The sequence below is a fragment of the Pantherophis guttatus genome, chromosome 2 (genome assembly GCF_059756535.1).
Source record: "Pantherophis guttatus breed Tessera chromosome 2, ASM5975653v1, whole genome shotgun sequence".
Classification (NCBI taxonomy): Eukaryota; Metazoa; Chordata; class Lepidosauria; order Squamata; family Colubridae; genus Pantherophis; species Pantherophis guttatus.
Genome location: NC_142064.1, coordinates 33889673 through 33914336, shown reverse-complemented (window position 1 = coordinate 33914336; position 24664 = coordinate 33889673). Strand labels below are relative to the sequence as shown.

Here is a 24664-nt window from a genome sequence, read left to right as displayed (position 1 = left end):
CTGAGTTGAAACTTCTGAAGATCCGCCTCCCTGGTGATGTCTCTTCAGTTTGTGCCAACGAAGCCAAGATGAATGGTACGCAGTCAAGGTGAATGGAACGCAGTCTGAAAAATAGAAACAACATGCTCCACCAGGGGAGCCGGACCAGGCAGCCACAGACAGGGCGGGGCTGGCACCTCCCATTTCACACTACGAGAAGGAACGTATCACGGTAAGACCAACGTCCCTTTTCCATAGTGTAGAAATGGGAGGTGCCAGGCTGGGATATACCAAAGACTGGCCAGCCCTAAGGGTAGGAGCTGTCCTGGACCAACGACCCCGAATCTTCATGAACCCGCCGTAGTACTCATCTCCCAAATGCTGCCTCCACCGAAGTGAAGGAATCAAGTCTATAGTGATGGATGAAGGGAGTGGGAGTAGTCCACGTGACCGCTCTACAGATGTCTTCTACTGACGCCTGAGTAGACCAGGCCGCAGTTGTGGCAGCACTGCTGGTGGAGTGGGCCGTTATCCCTTGAGGCACCGGGAGAGCCTGAAGCTCATATGCAGATGAGATGCACATCCGAAGCCAGCGCCCCACCGTGGAAGAGGTCATCCTGTGGCCAAGATTCGACGGCTGAAAGGAGATAAAGAGTGCCTCCGTCTTTCGGAAAGAAGAGGTCCTAAAAATGTAAATACGGAGGGCCCGCCTCACATCCAAAGTGTGCCAGGTCTGCTCCAAGGCGTGCCGAGGCCGAGGGCAGAAGTCTGGCAGGACCAACTCCTGTGCTCGGTGGAACAAGGAGTTGACCTTAGGAAGAAAGGCAGGGTCCAGCCACAGGACCACCCTGTTGGGGTGAAAAATTCACAGGTCTTTCCGCACCGATAAAGCCGCCAATTCCGAGATCCGTCGGGCAGACGTGACAGCCACAAGGAAAGCTACTTTACACGAGAGGAGATGGAGACTAGCCTCCCTCAATGGTTCGAAAGGTGCCTTTGTTAATGCCTGAAGAACCTTAGAAAGGTCCCAAGTGGGATATCAGTGAAGAGGCGGTGGGTTTAAATTAGCCGCTCCATGCAGAAAGATCTTTACTCTCAGATGGTTAGCGAGGGAACCCCACTTCCCAAATGTCAAGACAGTGCCCAGAGCAGCCACCTGTCGCTGTAGAGTGTTAGTGGAAAGCCCCATGTCCAACCCGTCCTGTAGGAACTCAAGCACTTCCACCACTGATGCTGAAGTTGGACTCAACTGTCTGGAGGCACACCATCCTGCAAACCTGTTCCACGTTGCCTCATAAATACACGTGTTGGAAGGCCGCCTGGCCGCCTGCATAGTCCTGATGACCCTGGTCGGAAAGTTCTCCCTCCTCAAGAGGCCCCGCTCAACCTCCAAGCAGCTAACTGCAGTCTGCAGATCTGGGTGCTGCACTGGACCCTGGCTGAGGGTGACTCTGTCCGGAGGAATCCGCCAGGGCCTGGCGACCGACAGGTCGACCAGGTCGGCGAACCAAGGCTGCCTGGGCCAGTGAGGGGCCACTAACACCATCTCCGCCCCCTCCAACAACAACTTCCGAATGACGGCTGGGATCAGGGGTAGGGGAGGGAAGGCGTATAGGAGGCCCTTGGGCCACGGGGTCCGCAGAGCATCCATCCCCGCTGCTCCCGTGGCAGGGAACCGGGAGAAGAAAAGGGGGAGTTGTGTGTTCGCTGGAGAGGCGAAGAGGTCCACTACCGGTCGGCTGAACCAGTCGACTAACTCCGCAAACAAGCTGGGATGGAGTCTCCACTCGGATGGATCCACAGTGGCTCGGCTCAGCCAGTCGGCCTCTACGTTGTCCGTCCCGGCGATGTGGTCCGCTGTCAGGGACAATAGGTGAGTCTCTGCCCAGAGACAAAGGGTCTCGGCCTCTCGCATCAGAGGCCGGGAACAAGTCCCCCCCTTGCTTGTTGATATGGGCTTTTGTCGTTGTATTGTCTGTGAGAAGGAGCACATGCTGCCCCCACACCTGTGGAAGAAAGGTCTGAAGAGAGAGACGGGCAGCTCTGAGCTCCAACCAATTGATCTGATGGGATAGTTCCAGGTGGGACCAGCAGCTCTGGGCCACCTGAGATCCGCAATGGCCTCCCCAGCCCATCAGACTGGCATCCAATGTTACTACCACCCGGTGGGGTTCCCTGAAGTAACACCCCTTCTGGATGGCCTCTGAAGTCCACCAGGTCAGAGAACGAAGAACCCGTGGCGGAACCTGAACCCTGATCTTGGAGGAGCTCATCCCCGCCTTTTGAAAGGGGAGTAAGAACCACTGTAGTGGTCTTGCATGATACCTGGCCCAGGGAACAATGTTCAGACAAGATATCATTTTTCCCAACAGTTGGGATAGTTGGGCCACCTGAACCGTCTGGGACCTCTGAAGCGACTGAATCAGCGCCCTTATACTGTCCTGTCTGTTCTGGGACAGGAAGACCTGCCCCGCTTGCATGTCTATCAGGGCCCCTAGGTGAACCAACCTTGTGGAAGGTACCAGGTGACACTTTGCCAGATTCACCGAGAACTCATGGTCCCTCAGTACCTGAATTGTCGTGGCCAAGTCCTGTTTCGCTCGCCGCTGGGAAGACACTTGTAGGAGCAGATCGTCAAGGTAGCATTGAATTCTGATGGGAAGAGACCTGAGATACGCTGCCAAGACAGAGAGAATCTTGGTAAACATCCGGGGGGCGGAGGCCAGCCTGAACGGCAGGGCAAGATATTGGTAGTGACGGCCTGAATAGCAAAACCTCAGGTATTGATGATGCTCCGGCCGGATTGGGACGTGGAGGTAGGCTTCGGTCAAATCTATGGAGGCTAGGAAGTCTCCCTCCCTGATTCCCGCTAAGATGGAATGCAGGGAGTGCATTTTGAACCTCCGGTAAACGATATACTCGTTGAGACCCTTCAAATTTAGAATTGCCCTCCAACACCCCCCCCCCCGTGGCCTTTGGGATAACAAATAGGATGGAATAGAACCCGCGCCCCCTCTGCCCCAGTGGGACCAGATGAATGGCCCGAATATCCAGCAAATGCTGGATAGCCGATTCCATGAGTCCCCGCCTGGATGGGTCTCCAGAAACGGGGCAAGGGAGGAAACGCCTCGGAGGAGGTGAAAGGAATTCGAGGGAGAGCCCTGCTCTTACAATCTCCCTCACCCAATTGTCCATAGTTAGGTCGTCCCAGCGGTCCGCAAACAGGGTGAGCCTGCCCCCAATAGGATCCAGAGACGGACAGTCACTTAGATCTCCTGGCTCCTCTGCCACCAGAACCCCTGAAGGGCTTGTTGGACAGCTGTTGGCGACCATGGGGGAAGGCTGATCTATCTGCCTGGTAATTAGGTCTAGAAAAGTGAAGGGGCCGTTGCTGACGGGGAAAGCTTGGCCCAGCTCCCCCCTGGCGGAAGGAGGGCCGCCTGTAGTAAGGAGATGAACGGAAATCTGCTTGCCTGCCCTGGGATGGGAGAACCTTTCTCTTATCCCTCGTCTCTATGAGCAGAGGATCTAAGGCTTGGCCAAAAAGAAACCCCCCCCCCCTCAAAGGGAGCTGAAGCCAACTTCCACTTGTTCTTCCCATCCGTTTGCCAATGACGCAGCTAAAGCATATGTTTAGCGGTGACTGACGAAGCCATGGCCCTGGCGGAGAACCTGGCAGCGGCCAAGGGAGCATCCGCCGTATATTCCGCTGCTGCTAAAATCTTAGAAAGGCCTTGATGGGCCCGAACATCATCCAGTGCCAGATGGCCCTGTAACTGGCGAAGCCACCTGACCGACGCTCTGGTGAGAAAGGATGCTGCAGAAGAAGCTCTCACAGCCCAGGCATCTGCCTGATGCGCGCGACGAAGTGCCGTCTCCTCTCGCCTATCTTCTGCCTTTAAGGCGTCCTCTGCATCAGGTGGTAAAACAGAAGAAGAGGTGAGAGCCGCCACCGGAGTGTCCACCTTGGGGACCTCCAACAAGTTAAGCATGTCCGCATCAACTGTAAACAACTGATTGTCCAGACCTGAAGCCCTGGAAGGTAGAGCTGGGGCCGCCCACTGTCTATGGATCATGTCCAGAAACATTCCCAGGATAGGAATAGTGTCTGCCTCTATGGCCTGCTCTGTGAAAAGGTAGTCATCCTGCTCTCCAGTACCTAAGGCACCAGAGAGTGCTGGATTAGGACCCAATCGAGCTGTGGCTCTGGCCTTTGTCAGAAGGGGCTTCAAAAGGGCTGGATTAAATAACCCTTTGAATGCAGGCCTAGGTGGATGGTCCTGATTCCCATCAGATATCTCTCCTTCCTCCAGGTAGTCTTCCGCATAGTCAACCAACTCAGAAGGGGAAGAGGAAATCTGCTCTTGGTAATCCTCAGAAGGGGAAATATAGCCGTGAGACTCCACCTCTGGCCTAAAGGCGTACATTTGGGGAAAAACTTGCGATTGGAGGTGCATACCCTCTGCAATGCCCCATCTAATTGCCTGCTCTACCCAGGACTTCATGGAATCAGAAACTGCCTGCTCTCCCCCTTCACCCTGGCGAAGGCCAGCCACTGTGTGGGTATAGGTGGCGTCAGGTTGTCTACTGGACACAGAAGGCCCTGGCATAGGCTGAGGCTCGGTCTGAATCTCTGGAGACCACTGCCTAGATGGTCCTGCCACTACAGGAGAAATCACAGTCTGAGGAGCAGCAGCCTCCACACCTTGGCTAGGTAGGAGATGCGTGGAAACAGAAGCTGGAGGGAGCTCAGAAGACGAATGAATGGCAGCGGCCTTAGCGAATTCTCTGTCCAAGGCCCGTTGTCTAACTTGGGCAGTCTTTTCCTCGGCCTTGGAACGTCCTGAGCGAGCCCTAGCCTTGGCCTTGATTTTATTAGCTGCAGCAATGCTGGCAGTTCATGGCCTAGAAGCAGCTCTGCCTCTGATAAGAGGGGGGGACTAAGAGCCCTAAGCTGAAAAAGATGCTTGCCTGTCAGCATCCCCCATTATTGTCAAGTCAAGTATTAACAGGGTAGCCTAAAGTCTGTTCAGATAGAGAACAAAGGAAATATATTGGCCTGAAGTGCTGACAAAATGGCTGCCGGAGGTCCCAAAATGGCCGCTTCCAACTGTCACAGTTCAAATAAAAGTTTTATTGAGAAGGCACAACAGCAGCAGGTCAGGCCGCAAAGCAAGCCTGCAGACAGAAAAAAGGGCGCTGTGCAGAAGTCCAGGCTCCCATCCGACAAGCGGAGAGCCACCAGCGCTGTGCCCAGAAATAGCCGGGGGATCAAGGCCGCCCGGGCAAAACGTCGCCAGAAATGGGAACGAATGGCCGCCGCGACTTAGAGGCAAACACAATGAATAGCCCTGGTGACAGGCACTAAGCTCCCTCATGCTTTTCAGGCAGAAATCAACAAAGGCCAGCGTCCAGGCTGAATTAGGCTGACGCGGCAGCAAACGGCTTCAAAACGGCGAAAAAACAAGCGAAAAGCAGTTCTCTCAGTTGATCAGCGGCGATGAAAGGGACCGCGCGGCAAGCCGAAATGGTGTGCGCGTCCCAACCAGCTCCAAACGCAGCTGCCTGCAGTAAAAATAAGCTTGTTAAGGGACCGGGGTGAAAGCCAGCCGGCTAGCCCCCTCAGAGCATTTAAAATCAGGGGAGGTTGGGGGGAGATTGTCAGCTACCCCCCCACACACACACTCAATCCAGAAACCGGAGAGCTGCCCTTTGGCCGGTACCTGGTAATCCAGTCAAACAGAAGCACTTCAAATATAGAGAAAATAAAAAAGGTAAAAGAAGAAAGAAGAAATTCCAGGGAATTAATTATTAATATCCAACTCAAAGTTCAGGAGCTTAAGGTTGCAATCATGAGCTAGGCTGAGTTGAAACAAACTGAAGAGACGTCACCAGGGAGGCGGATCTTCAGAAGTTTCAACTCAGGACATAGAGCTAGAGCATACTAAATCCCAGCCTGGCACCTCCCATTTCTACACTATGGAGAACTATCTGTAAAGGTAAAATACAGGGATATAGATTCCATCCTAAGCTCCTTAGAGTGGACTAAAATATAATACTTAATAAAGGGTTCAAGACAGTGGTGGGTTCTGCCCGATTCTGCTGAGCCAGTAGCAGTGACTATATGACATCACCGAACCGGTTCTGCCCCTCCCACTCCACCCCCACATTATTCTTACCTTTTATTTGGCCCCACCCCCCAATCTATTGCTGCCTCCTGAGTCCCAGATGATCGTCTAGAAGGAGAAAAACTGTTTAAACTCTTGTTGCGGGGCTTCAAAGGGCCGCCTTACAGCTGATCAGTGTTAAAAGGCAGTGTGCTGGTAGACCAGTGCCTCCAAAAACAAATGAGTAGACCGGTGCCTGCAAAAATAAATGGGTAGACCAGTGCCTCCAAAAACAAATGAGTAGACTGATGCCTCCAAAAAGAAATAAGTAGACCGGTAGAGCTCTGCAAGCAGTTAAAAGCCTAGTAGACCAGTATCTCTGCTAAATCCTAAAGAATTGTCACATGACCAAGCCACGCCCACAAAATAAGCCACACCCTCAGAACCGGTAGTAAAAAAATTTAGAACCCACTCCTGGTTCAAGAGTCTTCCCACTTTGCTACTTTAGGTATCTCTTAGTATTTAAACTACCCTATTTTCCCCAAAATAAGACATTCCCTGATAATAAGCCCAATCGGGCTTTTGAGCGCATGGCAATAAGGCCAAGCGCTTATTTCAGGGTTCAAAAAAATATAAGACAGTGTCTTATTTTCGGGGAAACACAGTAAATGTTGCTTGTGTTTCTGACTCATGTTCAATTTTTTATCTTAAAATCCTCAGAATTATTGTTGTGGCAGTCCTATAGTATTAATTCAGCTTTTATCTGAAGAGTGTGCTTTATTGTAGTGTTTAGATTTCAGATTGAGAGAATATTTGTACTCATAAAATGATGTTTTAAAGCCAGCATTCTCTTGTTTCTGATACAAGATTTAAGTTAAGAATTAGTCTTAGATCACAAAGCTACTCATGAAGGATCATATGCCTTTTCCACTGTGACACCAGTCATCTGGAACAGTTTCTACCAATCCCCCCAAAATACATCTGGCCCTCACCCTGTTGGTCTTCACAAAGGCTGAAATTCTTTATCTTGCTTTGGGGTGGGGATGGGGAGGGACTGTATTGTATGCCATTCAGAGGTTGCAGTGTTTGAGTTGGATAGCCATGTAAATTCTTTAAACAAGCAAATGTTAAGGAACTGCATTTAGAAAGGAAAAGCAGGTTTATATACTGTATTTGAGCAGCCCCACAGTCAAGTCAGGCTTCCAAAAATTGCAGAGCCTGCATTTCATTTCCATTAGAACTGAAGGCTGCTTTTTTAAATGGATGTGGCTATAGCTGCCTTACATCTATAATCTGCCTCCTTTTAACTGCTTGTCCAGAATAGTGATTTTCCTCCTCAATGCTCCGACACTCCACTCATTGGGATTTCCTTTCACCTTCATTAAACCGACTGGGTGCCATTCAAAATCTCCTCCACAGCTTGGTCCCACCCACCTCCACTGCGCATGTCCAGTCTTTTCACTCAGTCAGTGGTGACCAGACTGGAGTGCTTTATTCTCTAGGCTTTATTGATTAAATTTTAGGCAAAAATTTGAAAAGTTGGAATTTGTATCGTAATTTGCAGAGAGCTACAATCTCAGATTATTATCAGCGCGAAGAGCGGTCAGGTGTTTCCCGGCTGGGGCGCCTGCCGCCGCCTTTATTTTAAACGCTATTTAGTGCTTGAGGGAAGTCTGGACTTTCCCCTCAGCTGGTTTTTGCCGCGAGCGAGGAGTCGGTTAACTGTTTTTAACGGTTAAAAACAGTATATTAAAACTGAAAAAAACTGTTTAGTTTTATTTTTATTTCATTGATTATTTTATATTTCTGTTACATTATTAGCATAGTTAAGCTGATTAATTAGCTGTTTCCTGTTCAGGATTTTCAAATCTGATTTGCTTTAGTAAGTATTATTTGAATCAGTGGATTAAAAGAAAAGAAAAACACTATGAAGGAACGATTGAGCTGTTGTCCATTGCCTGAACAGGTTTTCGTTATTTTTATTTAACAGACAGTCATAAAGTGCTTGCTACATAAGGCACAGACTAACTAATTACAGGTAGTCCTAGGTTAACTATCTTTCATTCAGCAACCATTTGAGTGGTATTACCATTACAGTAGTATTGAACAAGGAGACGTAAGACAAATCATCAAAGTTGCAGTTGTTGCAGCATTCCTGAGAAATATGATTGTGATTTGAGCTGTTGACAACTGGCTCACAATTATGATATTTTTAGATATTTTTAATTGTAAATTGATTTTAGTTGGGGTGTTGTAAATTTAATTGGGCCAAAATTTGTCTAATTCTTTTAAAAAAATTTAAATTTTGTATGTGATGTTTTTTATTTTTGGCTGTTCACCGCCCTGAGTCCAGTAGGAGAAGGACGGTATAAAAATTTTAAAAAATTAATTTAATAAATGATGGTTGCAGTGTCCTGCAGCCATGTGATCACAATTTGCAAGTTCACTGTTGGCTTCCAACAAGCATAGTAATTGGGGAATCCAGCAAGAAGTTGCAAACTGCAATTACATGATGTTGTGCTTAATGCTGTATGGAATTCACTTAACAACTGCAACTGCTGGAACTGCTGTTGTAAGTTGATACAGTCATATAACATTGTGTGTTACAACCATGTCATTTAGCAACAGACAAGTATTACCAATTAACATCGTTAGCTGAGGACAACCTATATAGAATATTATCCAGGGTTCAATTTTAAATAGTTTTAAGTTTCTTATTGTCCTCCAATTAAAACATAATATAAATATAAATAATATAAAGTAAGTATAATCACCAGGACTAGCATAGACGACCTGTTCTTTCTCCTGCTTACTAATGGGCTGTTTCATTACTGGGAAAGGAAGATTCTTATATGCTTGCTAAACTTCATCCGGGCTTTCTTCTTGCATGGTATCTGTGAGTGTTCTGTGCATCTGTGTGTTTCTATGCACAGATGCCTGTGCACAGCTATCTATGTGTCAGCACTATTGGAAACAAGCCAAGATTGTGTCAGAATAAGAATACCCACAATGACATCATGATGCAAACTCCATCAAAAATCTGACACAAGTACATAAGTTGTGACTTTTACACCAACACATCATAATGCTCCCCTTTCGGGGATGTCTATGCTATGGGATAAAAATAAATCTGTAGGTGAATCTTCTAAAAATGGATGCTGCTTTGCATTTTTTACTGTTCTGGGTAGTGAGATTTACCAATATAAGCAATTAAATTCTTAAATTCCATGCATATTATCCTTAAACTGTGGGCAGTGTATAAAATACTGCATAATTCTATACCAAGTAGAAGGGTCTATAGCTGGAAGAATCAAAACTTTTATTACATGAAAAAGCTTTTTGTAAATAATGTATTATCTTTAAAAGTCCACGGTCCTGCTGGATTGGAACAGCAATATAAACAAATAAATAAATGTAACCACTAGCTAATACTTGAATACCATGGTGTTCAAATAAAAAAGGGGGAGATCAAATATCTTAGCTATTTTTAGTTTTATAATTTAACAAAAAATATGGAGTGGGATTAAGATATCAATATCATACACTGAAATAATAAGATGAATATTAGTAACCAAATGTATGAGCTCCTATGCCTGATTTCATAAGGTTTGATAATACTTTTATATTTAAAATTTAATAATACTTTAATATTTTCTTTTACTTTTGCACAGCTTCTGGAAAAACATAAGAATACAGAAAGCATGGTGGAGTTGCTGGAATTATATCAAATGGAAGATGATGCATATGGTAGTCTTGCTGAAGCCACCACAGAACTCTATCAATATTTACTGCAGCCATTCCGAGATATGAGGGAACTTGCTATGCTCAGAAGACAGCAAATAAAGGTATAAAATCAGCAATATACACTATAAAATATTATTGGACATCATAATAAGTCCAATAATATTTCATCCCATGTGATATTTTGGACATCTTTGAATGTTTGTCACACTTTCTGAAGCTGTAAAAGTTTGTGTCTTAGGTTGGATTAAAATTAGACGTACAAGAATGACTTCATATTTTCTAAGCTTTATAGTCCCTTCTGATTTCTTTTCTTGGTTAAAGTATTTGTGAAGAGGGCTATGAGAAAAGATGTTTGATCATGGGTATTGAGCACAAATGGATCTGGCCTAACTTTCTAACGTATTGAACTATTGTTTTTAGTAAGGAATATCTTACTCAGTCACTGAAATTTTGTGCAGATCAGATACACTCTGGTTTTTGAGCCTTTAGCAGTTAAGTACTTACAAGATGCGAAATATTTTTACAGAATCAATAAAGTAAGAAAACTGTTGTTTTTCTTTTGAACAAATTTGAAATTCTAGGCTTATGTCAGAGTTACCACTTAGATGCTCAGTTTTAAGTTGCGATGGAAAAAAATGCCAAATGGCATTTGTTATGATGTACATGACTTTACAACTCATTTGTACAACTGTGCTGTCTTCTGAACCACCCAGTTATTTCTATGTCCATAACTAAACATTTTTGTAACAAACCTCCATTAGACTGAATCATTTGAGGATAAGAAGAAAGATCTATTGAAATATACTTTTTATTTAAATATGAATAGCATGTTATCTATCAGAACATTCTTTTCATATTTATGTATGCATTGGTATGGTTGATTTTGTGCTGGGAACCTGTTTAAGAAAAAGATTAAGCACCTGTTTTTTATATATATTGGTCTCTCCTTAGGGATGCGTATTGTATTCTTAGTCTTTAAAGAAAAATTGCACTGATGGCATAATGATAAATAGATAAGTAAAATTCTCTTTGCTTAACTATTTATCATTGTGCCATCATTTCCACTTTTTCTTCCAAATATATCCTTCCAATAAATTGTAACATATTACAGGAATTTTGATTGTTTAGGACCTGCAAGCTTGAACATGAGTAATTCACTCTTCTAAACTTTAATTTGAAGTGCAGCTATTGGCTGTCTTATTCTATTAACATGTTATCAGATCTCTTCCAATGATAGAAAAGAGATACTAAGGAAAAAAAATGAATGACCATGAGATGAAATATAAATCCCATGCCCCAATGCTTAGCTATGGGTGGATAATCTGCAAACTACTTGCCAAAAGGTAAGGGACAGGAACTGTTTATTCTTGTCAAGTAAAAGTGCTCAGACAACATTAGCTGCCTGGAAAACTTGAAGTAGATAATTGGACAGAGATGAATTTATAATTTAATGTCATCTGTAAAGTTTTCTTCAATTTCCTTTCCAGTGTAGATTAGGACTACAGGGGAGAGGAAAGGATATCACCACACCCTTTTCAGGCTTTTTAAAAATGCTGTACAATACAGTGTTTTAAATACTTTTCTACAAAGAGAATTCTTTCCCCTGTTTGTTCTCTTCTTGTTTTCATACTCCAGCATTGATGTCTTGCTGGAACATAGCAATCCTTTGCCTGTCTCCTATCCAGAATGCATACTGTTTCTAAATGCCAACAAGTTCCCTGGAGCTTGCTCCATTTACAAGACTTTTAAAGAATAGGCAGATGTGCTTTTAAAATTTAGTAATTAGAGGGTCAAAGGTAGAGATTTTATTCTCTTTATGTGCTTACTTTGTTTCCTTTGCCTTTACATCTCTAGTTTTTTTTATTTCCTAAATTGTAGTGTCTTGTTTCTACCATTTTCCCCTTTTCAATAATAGGAAAAAGGACATGAAAAAATGCCCATTTAAGGTTTGATAAGCAAATGAGCAAAATTATAAAGGAGGACTAAATGATTTTTTTAAACTGAGTTTGTCCAATTTCCATTAGTTCATTTTCCCAAATATTTTTTTTACTGTTCAGGAAAGTCCATGATAATATTTTAAAGAATTATCCTTATATAATCTTTACAAGATTATATGTTTACTACTTGTCGCTTGCTGTTTATTTCATGATAGATATAATGAGTTGATTTATTTTCAGATTTCCATAGAGAATGATTACCTAGGACCTAGAAGAATTGAAAGCCTGCAAAAAGAAGATGCAGACTGGCAACGGAAGGCTCATATGGCTGTATTATCTATACAGGACCTAACAGTAAAGTACTTTGAAATAACAGCAAAAGCACAAAAAGGTAATGGGCACACTATTTTACATTTGCTGCTAAAGCTATCTGTCTATCTAAAATTTCTTTACATGTTCAACAATCTTGCAACCTTGCAGATTCTCAAATTATCATTATTGTTCTATGTAACTCTCTACTCAAATCACCAATTGGTGTGGTTTTCTCTGATTGAAGGTGCTTATTCAGACTGTGATATTTTGTGGGAAAAGTGTCCTATAATATGATTATTAGCACCATTCTGTTAAGTGGGGTATATTCCACTTTGAACACAAGGAATTGAAGTTTGGGAAATAACTTTATATTGAGTTTAATTTTTGAAATCAGTGTCTCTTACAATTTTCTTTTTCCCTTAAGATTTCTTCCTTTACAAATTCAATACCAATATAAATTAAGAAGCTATTGGTTCTTAATTAAAAACTATGGATACTTTCTTTTCTGTTTATAACTTTTTATTATACCAAAACTATAATTAAAAAAAATAATTATTTTCTACAGTTTCCCTTTTAATTTTCCACAAATTGATTTGGTGTGTTTTCTCCAGTTACTTTAAATAATACCAATAATTTTGCCATGAAATAACATCAATCTATAGAATACATTAAATAAGAATAAAAATACCACATTTCAAAAAGATCCCAATTTTTTTATTAAAATAACTACTGCTTTGAAGATTGTAACATTTTATTTGCATAAAGAGGAAGCTGATTTACTTAAATAGGACTTATACTGAAACTATTTCCAAGTTTGATAAACCTGCTATTAAATTTTATTTACAGCTGTATATGATCGTATGCGAGCAGACCAGAAAAAGTTTGGTAAGGCAGCTTGGGCAGCAGCAGTGGAGCGAATGGAAAAACTTCAGTATGCAGTGTCTAAAGATACTTTGCAATTGATGAGAGCAAAAGAAATCTGTTTAGAACAGAAGAAACATGCATTAAAAGAAGAGGTAATAACTGATGAGTATTCAACCAAAAAGGAAACTTGAACATTATTTTGTAGTGCTAGATTTCAGGACAGGGACTGTCAAGGCTAGTGATTACAGTTTGCTTTGAAAAGAGACTAGAAATTAATTAAGAGCTGTTATGTAAGAGAAGGTTACTATACTGAATTTCTTATTTGATTCACAACAGTGTCATTCAGATATTTTTCACTGGCAACATTTCAATAGACCGATGTGGTTCTTTCCTTAAACAAGGTTTGCTTATTTTTTAAAGTACTTAGGCACAAATATATGAAAAGTAGGCATTTATCTGTGATATTAAAATGAAAACTTTCTGGGAGGAAGATGAGGTCCAGCTTGCAGTTCTGCTGCCAGCCATTGTCATTGTCATTGAGATAGCATCGAAACCTGACAGTCATTATGATGACAACCTGAAATCCTATATCACTGAGCATGCTTTAGACCAGTGGTCCCCAACCTTTGCAACTTCGCGGCCCAGCGGGAGGGGGGGAGAAGGAACCAGGCTGCATGAGGTTGGGGACCCCTGCTTTAGAGAATTACAAATATATCAGATATATTTGGATGTCTTCAATGTTATGCTTGGACTTAAGTTTAAACCTTCAATTTGATGTTTGGACTGGGGTGTGTTCAGGGGCCTCAAAGACTTGTTTCCTAGTAGATTCTGAAAAGATGACATTTTGAAACTGGGTCACTGTTGTTTTTACTAACTGCAATGTTGGTTGAATTTACTATTATAAAAATCAGAGTTTTTGTAGTGTCATGTTTGCTGAATTTGCATCTTAACAACATATGTGAGGACAAATGTAACTACTTTGAATATATGGCAAAGAAAACTACTTTAGAAAAAAAGATTATACCAAAGTAGTACTTTATTTCAGTCTTATTAAAATTCACTCTGCTGTATTTATCCAATAATATGTATTGGGTGCATGAATATGTGTAGAAGAGTGGGCCTCTTTCTCCCCCATAAACTTTTATTGGGCCATTCAACTATTTCCAAGCACAGTAAGATATTTTATTATGTTAAATTTTTAAAATTTATGTAAAGATTTTCTTTCTACACAAATAAAATTTGACCTTTGATAATGCATATAAAATTGAGCAGTTATCATGAATAATAGGGTTATGAATAATATGGTTTTAAATAATAAAACCATGTCCTGCTCAGTGTTGGAATATTTTGCAGTTATTTTGTGGTGAGATTAAGATTTATAACCTTTATTTATTCTTTTAAAAAAATTCAGATGCAGAGCTTGCAAGGGGGCACAGAAGCTATAGCTCATTTGGATGAACTTGAAACTGATTACTATGACCTGCAACTTCAATTGTATGAAGTGCAGTTTGAAATTCTGAAGTGTGAAGAACTATTACTGACAGCACAACTTGAAAGCATTAAAAGACTTATTTCAGGTGACATATATTTGTTTATATCTATATATTTAGCAGTACCATTGACTGGTATATAGGTAGTCTTTGTTTACTGACTGCCTCATTCAGTGACTGTTTCAAGTTATGACAATGCTAAAAAAACAATTTCATGAACAATGCCAGCACTTATTATCTTCATAAAGTCTCCCAGACACATAATCACCACTACAGGTAGTCCTCGACTTACAACCATTTGTTTAGTTAAAGTTAAAACGGCACTAAAAATAGTGATTTATGAAAAAAAAAATACACTTAAAATTGTTGCAGCATCCCCATCAAAATCCAGATATTTGGTAACTGACATGTATTTATGACAGTTGCAGTGGCCCAGTTCATGTGATCACTTTTTGTAACTTTATGACAAGCAAAATGGGGAAGCCAGGTATCTGGCTTCCCCTGTGTTACCAACTTACCAACTGCAGTGATTCACATAACTGTGGCAAGCAAGAACATAAAATGGGGCAATACTCACGCAAAAACTGCCTTGCTTAGCAATGGAAATTTTGCGTTCAATTGTAGTCATAAATCAAGGATTACCTGTAGGCATTGTCCTGTGCCTGACTTGTATTACTTTTATTTCCTTTTCAAATTAAAGATTGGAGAGGAGGAAATTACAAGAGTGTCTGCAGGCATATAATAGGGAATACACATAGAAAAGATTGTGATGGAGCTGGTAACCTTGAGTACATTAGGCAAATAGCTGGTGTATTTCCCATTGTGTGTCTCCTTACTCTCTTGTAATCCCTTTCTCTGAAATCTCTCCACTCTGAGGCATGGAGGAGGGGGTAAAAAATATTCAGGCACAATAGAGATTGCCTACAAAAATTGTTTGGGTTTTTTTCTCCTCCACCCCCGCCCTGTCTCGAGATAATTCAAACAATTTTTCTACAAAAAGGGGTGGAGAAAGAAGAAAAAAAGTAATGTCTACTGTGCTTCACCATTTAAGCTCCCCCCCCCCCTTTTAGTTATTTCCTAGTTCAGTTATTGAAACTATTGTACAGAACAGTCCAATGTACAGGTAGTCCTCAAATTACGAATGTAATGGAGCTTGTCCATCTCATTCGTAACCCAAGGATTCATGAAAGTGAATCTCATACCTTGAACGGATTACTCCCTCCTTTCGCCTACACATTCACTAATCGAATGTGAAGCTCGTTAAATGCACATGAGGTATTTCAGGGTGGGTGATGGCTCATGTTGGAACAGGCCACCTGCCTAAGACCACCCAAGGCCTCCCTGACCCACTGAAATACCTCGTGCTCCTTACAATTCCTTTCCCCCAACCTGACGTGCCGGGTCACTTACCTTGTGAAGATCTAACAAGCAGTTTCCTCTCAGCCGCGTGCGCCCCTTGGCAGTTTTGTTCAGCTGCCCCTCAGAAGCTAGTGTCAAGATGTTGATGCTAGTCTTGGATTGATTATAAAGTGAATTTATGCTTGCAGTCTAAGAAAAAAATAAATTGTAAATGTTAGTTTGATACATTTTTCCACACTGGTAACTTACCTGCTTACCACAATCACTATATACAAATATAGCTTTGTTTTCACTGAACTCCATTTTACATTTATATTATATATTACACTACACTACACTACACACTGTCCAGTAGCTGAAGCTGTCGGAGTGGTTTATGTAAGACTCACTAAATGATACAATTGGAATAAAAATATGTACAATACAATCTATTAAAATGAAAACAGCATAAACTAGATGGCAGCAAGGCAATAATTCAGAATCAAAAACAATATAAATTAAAAGCCAATTAAAAAGTTTTGGAAAACTTCTCGTCTGTAATCTACTTTGTAAGTGATTTCATGGTTGTTTCTCTCCTAGGGCAAAGGCAGAGATAGATGTTCTAATCTTACAATTACATTTCCAGTATTTTTTTTAAAACTTTTCATAATACATTTTGTATTAAGTTTCAAATTATTAAACTTGTTGACAGAAAAAAGAGATGAAGTAGTATATTATGATACTTATGAAAGTATGGAAGCCATGCTTGAAAAAGAAGATATGGCAGCATCCATACATTTGCAAAGAGAAGAGTTGCAGAAATTACAACAGAAAGTCCGTCAACTAGAAGCAAGGCGTGGTCGCATTTCTGCCAAAAAAGCCTACCTCAAAAATAAAAAGGTAATGTTTTTGTTCATTTTTCCATTTTTCAGCAAACAGATTTTGTAGCAGCAATAATTTAGCAGGGTTAAAATCATGAGATGTTGACTTAAAGACAGACACTTTTATTTATTTGAAATGCAGCAGCCAATCCTAATGCTAAGGCAGATTGCATTAGGCCATTTCTATGCCATCTTTAGTCACCTTCAAATAGTTGCTCAGCTGACGTATACCATATATAACCTTGAAAAGCCCTAATGATCAGAATTAAAATGACTCGTTGCTATATATTTTCGTCAGCCAGATATTTAATATTTTCTTAATGCTAATATGCACAAACAATAGTATTCACTAGCACACATATCCTCCTTTTGTTTCCTTACTGTAAGTACCATTGTAGGACTGAAGAGTGCAAGTTAGCTCTTAAATTAGTGTTATGTTAGTCAGAGATTAATGATATAGTTCCAGAAAAATAATTAGTTTTGAAATTCCTGAGAAATAATGCATCCAAAATCGGTTTATACAACCAGTTTGGGGCCAAATTAAATTATATGTTATGATTATAATATGGCTCTATATTTTAATTTTGGTTGGATACTAAAGACATTATAAATTTTTCTCAATTGGGTTAAGCATGATTTATCTACTGTTACGTTTATAGAAAAAACAGAAGGAGAGAGAGAGAGATACATGATGCTTGAAAACTACTCAAAAGCCTCAAGTCACACACACACATTTATATATTATGTCAATAGCAAAAACTTCTTTGTTTTATTTAGTTTGTAATATCCTCATTCTCTTAAATAATGTTTACTCCATAGTGTAAATCCTATGGCGGTTGGGATCCTGCGGCAAACTAGCTGCTATATCCTAGTTTGTAAACTTACTTTGATCAGACTACTCCTCCACTCCCCACTCACCTGTTTCTGTTAATTCTATTGCAAAGAAATCAGTGTATCAACCAAAGTGTTATTCATTGTCTTGCAAGAATGAGAGGTCTTTGGATCCATGGACAATCACAGATTTTCACATAGTATACCTTAACACTGATAGAATATAAATAAATTTTCGGTGGCAGAGCTTCTGCTGTGAATCAGAGTTCCTCTGCTAAAGACAAGATCAATACATAAAGCCATGTTTAAATGGAAAAATATTCTTTCTTTGTAGGAAATCTGCATTGCAAAACATAATGAAAAATTCTCACAGCATTCTCAGAGTGAGGGAGACTCAGAACATGCTGCAAAATTTGTGAGTTTGGTTTCTGTCAGTATTAAAATTTTACTTTAAATATTTCAGCCTTAATTGTCTTTGCTGATTTAAGATTCTTTTTTTAAAAAAAACTTCATATATTTGTACTTTTGCTACTTCCACAATTGGTATTAATGCAATTGCCAGTGTCCTTTTTACAGAATTTTGCATGCACACACACACATTCTGGCTGGGATGGATGTTATTGTATTGTTTGTATGTTTTGTTACATTAATTTAATAGCTCTACCTTAATTAAATTGGTTTGAATATTAATCCCAAATCTATACATTTCTATTACTAACATCAACTAGTATCTCCATTTATAAATGTTAAGTCATGAAACTACTTTCTATTACTAATAAATGCACTTTGGATTTTGCTTTCTCAGTTGGCCTTGTGTTCATAATATGTTTCAGAAGTTAGATTTGGCTTAGTTAATGTAGGGAATCCTGAAATTGGTCTTTGACATAAGTTGATACATTTTAAAAATAAATTAAAAGCTGCTTAAAGTGAACACAACTAGTTAAACTTTGATAATCTTCAGGTAGGGGTAATACAGTTTTTAATCAGAATAGTGCAGGGAGATTTTTTTTCTCCATAGAACCTGGAATGTAAGATCCATGAATCAAGGCAAGCTAGACGTGGTCAAACAAGAGATGACAAGACTGAACATCGACATCTTAGGAATCGGCAAACTAAAATGGACAGGAATGGGTGAATTTAATTCAGATGACCATCAGGTATACTGCTGCGGGCAAGAATCCCTCAGAAGACATGGAGTAGCTTTCATAATCAATAAAAGAGTAAGAAAAGCAATACTGGGATACAATTTCCAAAATGACAGAATGATCTCAGTTCGATATCCATTCAAATCACAGTAATCCAAGTCTATGTCTCGGCTTGTCGTTCGTTCAGAACTGCGATAGTAAATAATCACCAGTAACGCACAGAGAATCAGGGTTTACTTTGGCAATGGTAAGCTCGCAATCAAAAGTAAAGTACAAGTCGGTGTTTTGGTTCAAAGTCAGCGCTGGGTGTAACCACACCACAGCGCTATTTAACAAAACTCAGCCCCTTAAACATACATCCGGTGATTATCAATCAAGCACCCCCCACTCCCTTAACAGTAACAGCTGCGAGCTCCAGAGCAGCAGGGACAGCAGAATCGGAGAGCCCGGCAACGTCATCAATCATCGCTATCCAGGAACTGATTGTGTGTTCGCTGCGGCTGCTTATCTCCGCTCCTTTGTCTCCCATACCCCCCATCGATGGCGAGCTCCGGTAGGACTCGACACTATGCCCCAACCACTGGTGCTGAAGAAGATGAAATTGACCAGTTCTATGAAGCCCTACAGCACCCTATAGAATTAACACCAAAAAATGATGTCCTTATCATCATGGGGGATTGGAATGCTAAAGTAGGAAGCCAAAAGATAATCGGAATAACAGGCAAATTTGGCCTTGGAGTACAAAATGAAGCAGGGCACAGGCTGATAGAATTTTGTCAAGAGAATACGATGGTCATAACAAACATTCTTTTCCAATAACCCAAGAGACGACTCTACACATGGACATCACCAGTTGGTCAACACAGAAATCAGATTAACTATGTGTTCTGCAGCCAAAGATGGAGAAGCTCTATACAGTCAGTAAAAACAAGACCAGGAGCTGACTGTGGCTCAGATCATGAGCTTCTCATGATAAAATTTAGGCTTAAATTGAAGAAAGTAGGGAAAAGTACTAGGCCATTCAGGTATGAACTAAATCATATCCCTGATGAATATACAGTAGAGGTGACAAATAGATTTAAGGAATTAGATCTGATAGACAGAGTGCCTGAAGAACTATGGATGAAGGTTCGCAACATTGTACAAGAGGTAGCAACTAAAACCATCCCAAAGAAAAAGAAATGCAAGAAAGCAAAATGGCTGTCTGAGGAATATTTACAAATAGCTGAGAAAGAAGGGAAGCGAAAGGCAAGGGAGAAAGAGAAAGATACACTCAATTGAATGCAGAATTCTAGAGAATAGCTAGAAGAGATAAGAATACCTTCTTAAATGATCAATGCAAAGAAATAGAAGAAAACAATAGAATAGGGAAGACCATAGATCTCTTCAAGAAAATTGGAGATATGAAGGAAACATTTCATGCAAAGATGGGCATGATAAAGGACCAAAATGGCAGGGACCTAACAGAGGCAGAAGAGATTAAGAAGAGGTGGCAAAATTATACAGAAGAACTATACAAGAATGAGCTTAGCGTCCCTGATAACCACGATGGGGTGGTCATTGACCTCGAGCCAGACATCCTAGAATGTGAAGTCAAATGGGCCTTAGGAAATCTGAGCAATAACAAAGCTAGTGGAGGTGACAATATTCCAGCTGAGCTATTCAAAATTTTAAAAGATGATGCAGTAAAAGTGCTACACTCAATTTGCCAGCAGATTTGGAAAACTCAACAGTAGCCACAGGAGTGGAAAAGGTCAATTTACATTCCAATTCCAAAGAAAGGCAATGCCAAAGAATGTTCAAACTATTGCACCATTGCACTCATTTCACATGCTAGTAAAGTTATGCTTAAAATCCTACAAGCTAGGCTCCAGCAGTATGTGGATCAAGAACTACCAGAAGTACAGGCAGGATTTCAAAGAGACAGAGGAACTAGAGAACAAATTGCCAACATATGCTGGATCATGGAGAAAGCTGGGGAGTTCCAGAAAAACATCTACTTCTGCTTCATTGACTATACTAAAGCCTTTGATTGTGTGGATCACAACAAATTGTGGCAAGTTCTTAAAAAGATGGGACTACAGATCATCTTATTTGTCTCTTGAGAAACCTATATGCGGGTCAAGAAGCAACAGAGAGAACTGGATACGGAATCTCTGATTGGTTCAAAATTGGGAAAGGAGTCAGGCGAGGCTGTATACTGTCACCCTGTCTATTTAACTTATATGCAGAGCACATCATGAGAAAGATGGGGCTAGATGAATCACAAATTGGAAATAAGATTGCCAGGAGAAATATCAATAACCTCAGATATGCAGATGATATCACTCTAATGGCAGAAAGCGAAGAGGAACTAAAGAGCCTCTTGATGCGGGTGAAGAAAGAGAGTGCAAAAGTTGTCTTGAAACTCAATATTAAGAAAACTAAGATCATGGCATCTGCCCCTCTCAATTCCTGGCAAATAGATGGGGAAGAAATGGAGGTAGTGACAGATTTTATTTTCCTGGGCTCCCAAGATCACCGCAGATGGGGACTGCAGACAAGAAATTAAAAAATGCTTGCTCCTGGTGAGGAAAGCTATGGCAAATCTAGACAGCATACTAAAAAGCAGAGACATCACCCTGCCAACAAAAGTGTGTATAGTCAAGGCTATGGTTTTCCCACTTGCAATGTATGGTTATGAAAGTTGGACCATAAGAAAGGCTGAGCACCAAAGAATTGAGGCCTTTGAACTATGGTGCTGGAGAAGACTCCTGCGAATCCCTTGGACTGCAAGGTGATCAAACCGGTCAGTCCTAGAGGAGATCAACCCTGACTGCTCTTTAGAAGGTCAGGTCCTGAAGATGAAACTCAAATACTTTGACCAACTAATGACAAGAAAGGACTTATTGGAGAAGAACCTAATTCTGGGAAAGATTGAGGGCAAAAGAAGAAAGGGACGACAGAGAATGAGGTGGCTTGATGGAGTCACTGAAGCAGTAGGCGTGAGCTTAAATGGACTCCAGAGGATGGTAGAGGACAAGAAAGCCTGTAGAAACGTTGTCCACAGGGTTGCGATGGGTTGGACACGACTTCGCAACTAACAACAAGTACAGGGAGAAGCTGAACCTTCCACCAGCTTCTTTGGAAAGTATTTGAGGCCAATTCTATGTCAAAGAAGTGATTAAGGACTATTTTACTGAGAAGAACACAAGGGGAGTTGTGTTAATCATGACTTTAGAAGATAACATCATCACTGCAACAAATATTAAGGAGCAAAAGAAACCTGGCTGTGTAATTAAGCTATTTGCAAGATTATTTTGGAAATGACCACAGAAGGAAAGAAGTGACTAAGAAATAGCACAGACAGAACTCAATAGCTTTGTGAGATTTTGTGTGTTTGTGTAGTTAGAGTGAAACACTACAGAAACACACCAAATCTCAGAAAGTTGCACAAATACTTCATTATTTTATTTTATTTTATTTTATTTATATTTTTAGATAAAAACAGCTAAATTTAAAACTTTTTAAACTTTAAATTTCTATGTCTAAAAAATAATAATAAAACTACTTAAAAAAACCCAATTAACAATTTTTTTAAAGCTCCACCCCCCCCCCAAAAAAACCCCAGTTACTTACCAAATTGAAGGCACAAGGCAGGCAGTTTGAGTTGCTCACCGATTGGATTGATTGCAGGCAGGCAGATTCAGTTGCTAGCTGATGCAATTGATTGCAGCAGCCAAAGCAAGGCAGGAAAAGCAAACAAACCCAAAAGAAGCAGCAAGCTGCCAAGTGGGCAAGTGGGGACCGGGCGATTGGGTGGGCATGGGCAGGGGGGCCAAGGATTTTTGCTACCGGTTCTCCGAACTACCCGCCGCCATCGTTACCAGATCACCCGATCCAATCCGAACCGGGAGCATTTGACCCCTGTGCCTAACTATATATTAAGAGACAAGAATGAACAAAAAAAATCCCAGAATTATGTGACACTTTAAAGGCTAATCATTTTTTTTAAGAATCCTATTACCTTTTGTGGATCTAGTCCAGTTTATCAGTTTATCAGATAAATGTTCATTTTTAACTTGGTTAAAGATACAACAATATTCTCTGAAGATTTTTTAGTACAAAAGACTAACATGACTACTTTTCTAAAAAAAATTGTCACAATGAGATAGCAGTAACTTATTAATAAAAAATACTGAATTAATTAAAAAGGGCCAGTTTAAAAATTTCACTGTACTAAAGAAAGAAAAATAAATATATTTATATATATGGAGAAGAAGTAAACATAGTAGACCACTACATATTTCTTAGCCAACGGATCTCAATGGAAGGTGATACAATAAAGCAAATTGAATGACATGTCAAATGCCGTTTGACAGGTTTCCAAGCATTCCATCAGCCGAGGTCACAGGGGAGGGGCAGGGGGTAGCGGTTATCATTAAAGAAGGTCTGAGACCGAGGGAGGCCACTGTTCCTCAGACGGCCGGCTGTGAATCCCTTTTTGTGAAATGGGGTCATGGGGTTCAGATGGGTTTGCTGATCACGTACCTGGCTCCCTGCCACGTGGCAACAGCCCTGCCCAAGCTACTCAATGTCATCGCCGCGGTGGCAGTTGATACCCCTAGGCTTATGGTCATGGGGGATTTCAACCTGCCGTCCGTGGGTGAGATGTCGGAGATGGCTTGGGAGTTCATGGCTTCCATGACAGCTATGGACCTGACCCAGTTAATTCATGGCCCTACCCACACAGGGGGAAACACGCTGGATCTGGTTTTTGTCTCTGGACAGTGGTCGAGGGATCTTGAGATAGGGGATATAGTTACTGAACCCTTGTCATGGTCAGATCACTCTCTCCTTCGTCTCGACTTTCGAACCGCTGCACCCCGCCACAGGGAGGCGGAGCCAGTAAGATGGTTCCGCCCCAGGCGCCTGATGGAACCTGACAGATTCCAGACGGAGCTTGGGCCATTTCCTGAGGTTCTGGCACACACCTCGACTGGAGACCTGGTGGCCGCCTGGGATAGGACGGCTGCTGGAGCTCTGGATCGGGTCGTGCCTTTGCGGCCTCTGACCCGGCGCCGATCTCAATTGGCTCCTTGGTTTACTGAGGAGCTGAGGGAATTGAAGCACCGGAAAAGACGCCTAGAGAGTAGTTGGAGGGCCAGTCTTTCTGAATCTGACCGGACACTAGTAAGATCCCACATTAGGAATTACTTAGTGGCGATAAAAGCAGCGAAATGTAGCTATTTTGCTGCTCTTATTGCGTCATCAGATAATCGCCAGGCCGCCCTCTTTAGAGTGACCCGCTCCCTGCTCCATCAGGAAGCGCGGGAGGACCCCTTGGAGGGTAGAGCCGAGGATTTTGTTCAGTATCTGTATGACAAAATCACTCAGATTCGGGAAGATTTGGACTCTGACTGGGTAGTCTCAGGGGGAGAGACAGGGGCAGGTCTTGAGAATGTTATCTGGGATGAGTTTGATCCTGTGACCCCTGAGGACGTGGACAGGATTCTGGGTAGACTGAACGCGACCACTTGTTTATTGGACCCGTGTCCTTCCTGGTTAGTACTGGCTTTTGATACCATCGACCATGGTATCATGCTGCACCGGTTGGAAGAGTTAGGGGTGGGAGGCACTGTGTTGCGGTGGTTCTCCTCCTTTCTCTCTGACCGGTCGCAGTCTGTGTTGACAGGGGGACAGAGGTCGACCCCGAGGCCCCTCATATGTGGGGTGCCGCAAGGGTCGGTCCTCTCGCCTCTCCTGTTCAACATTTATGTGAAGCCGCTGGGCGAGATCATCCGTGGTTTCGGGGTGGAGTACCATCAGTACGCTGACGACACCCAACTGTACATATCCACCCCGGATCACCCCAACGATGCCCTTGAAGTGATGTCCCGGTGCCCGGAGGCCGTACGGATCTGGATGGGGAGGAACAGGCTCAGGCTCAACCCATCCAAGACCGAATGGCTGTGGTTTCCGACGTCCCGATATAGTCAGTTGATGCCATCACTGACTATTGGGGGCGAATCATTGGCCCCCACGGAGAGGGCTCGC

General features: G+C 41.8%; 1 protein-coding gene across 1 annotated transcript in view; it reads left to right on the top strand.

Annotated features, from left to right (window-relative positions):
- Positions 1–24664, top strand: part of JMY (junction mediating and regulatory protein, p53 cofactor) — a 52001-nt gene that overhangs the window by 15075 nt on the left and 12262 nt on the right. Inside the window, exons 2-7 of the mRNA XM_034441061.3 lie at positions 9758–9931; positions 12008–12158; positions 12926–13095; positions 14355–14520; positions 16484–16671; positions 17818–17898. Of these exons, the coding sequence (XP_034296952.2) occupies positions 9758–9931; positions 12008–12158; positions 12926–13095; positions 14355–14520; positions 16484–16671; positions 17818–17898 (930 nt within the window). The remainder of the gene's footprint in view (positions 1–9757; positions 9932–12007; positions 12159–12925; positions 13096–14354; positions 14521–16483; positions 16672–17817; positions 17899–24664) is intronic.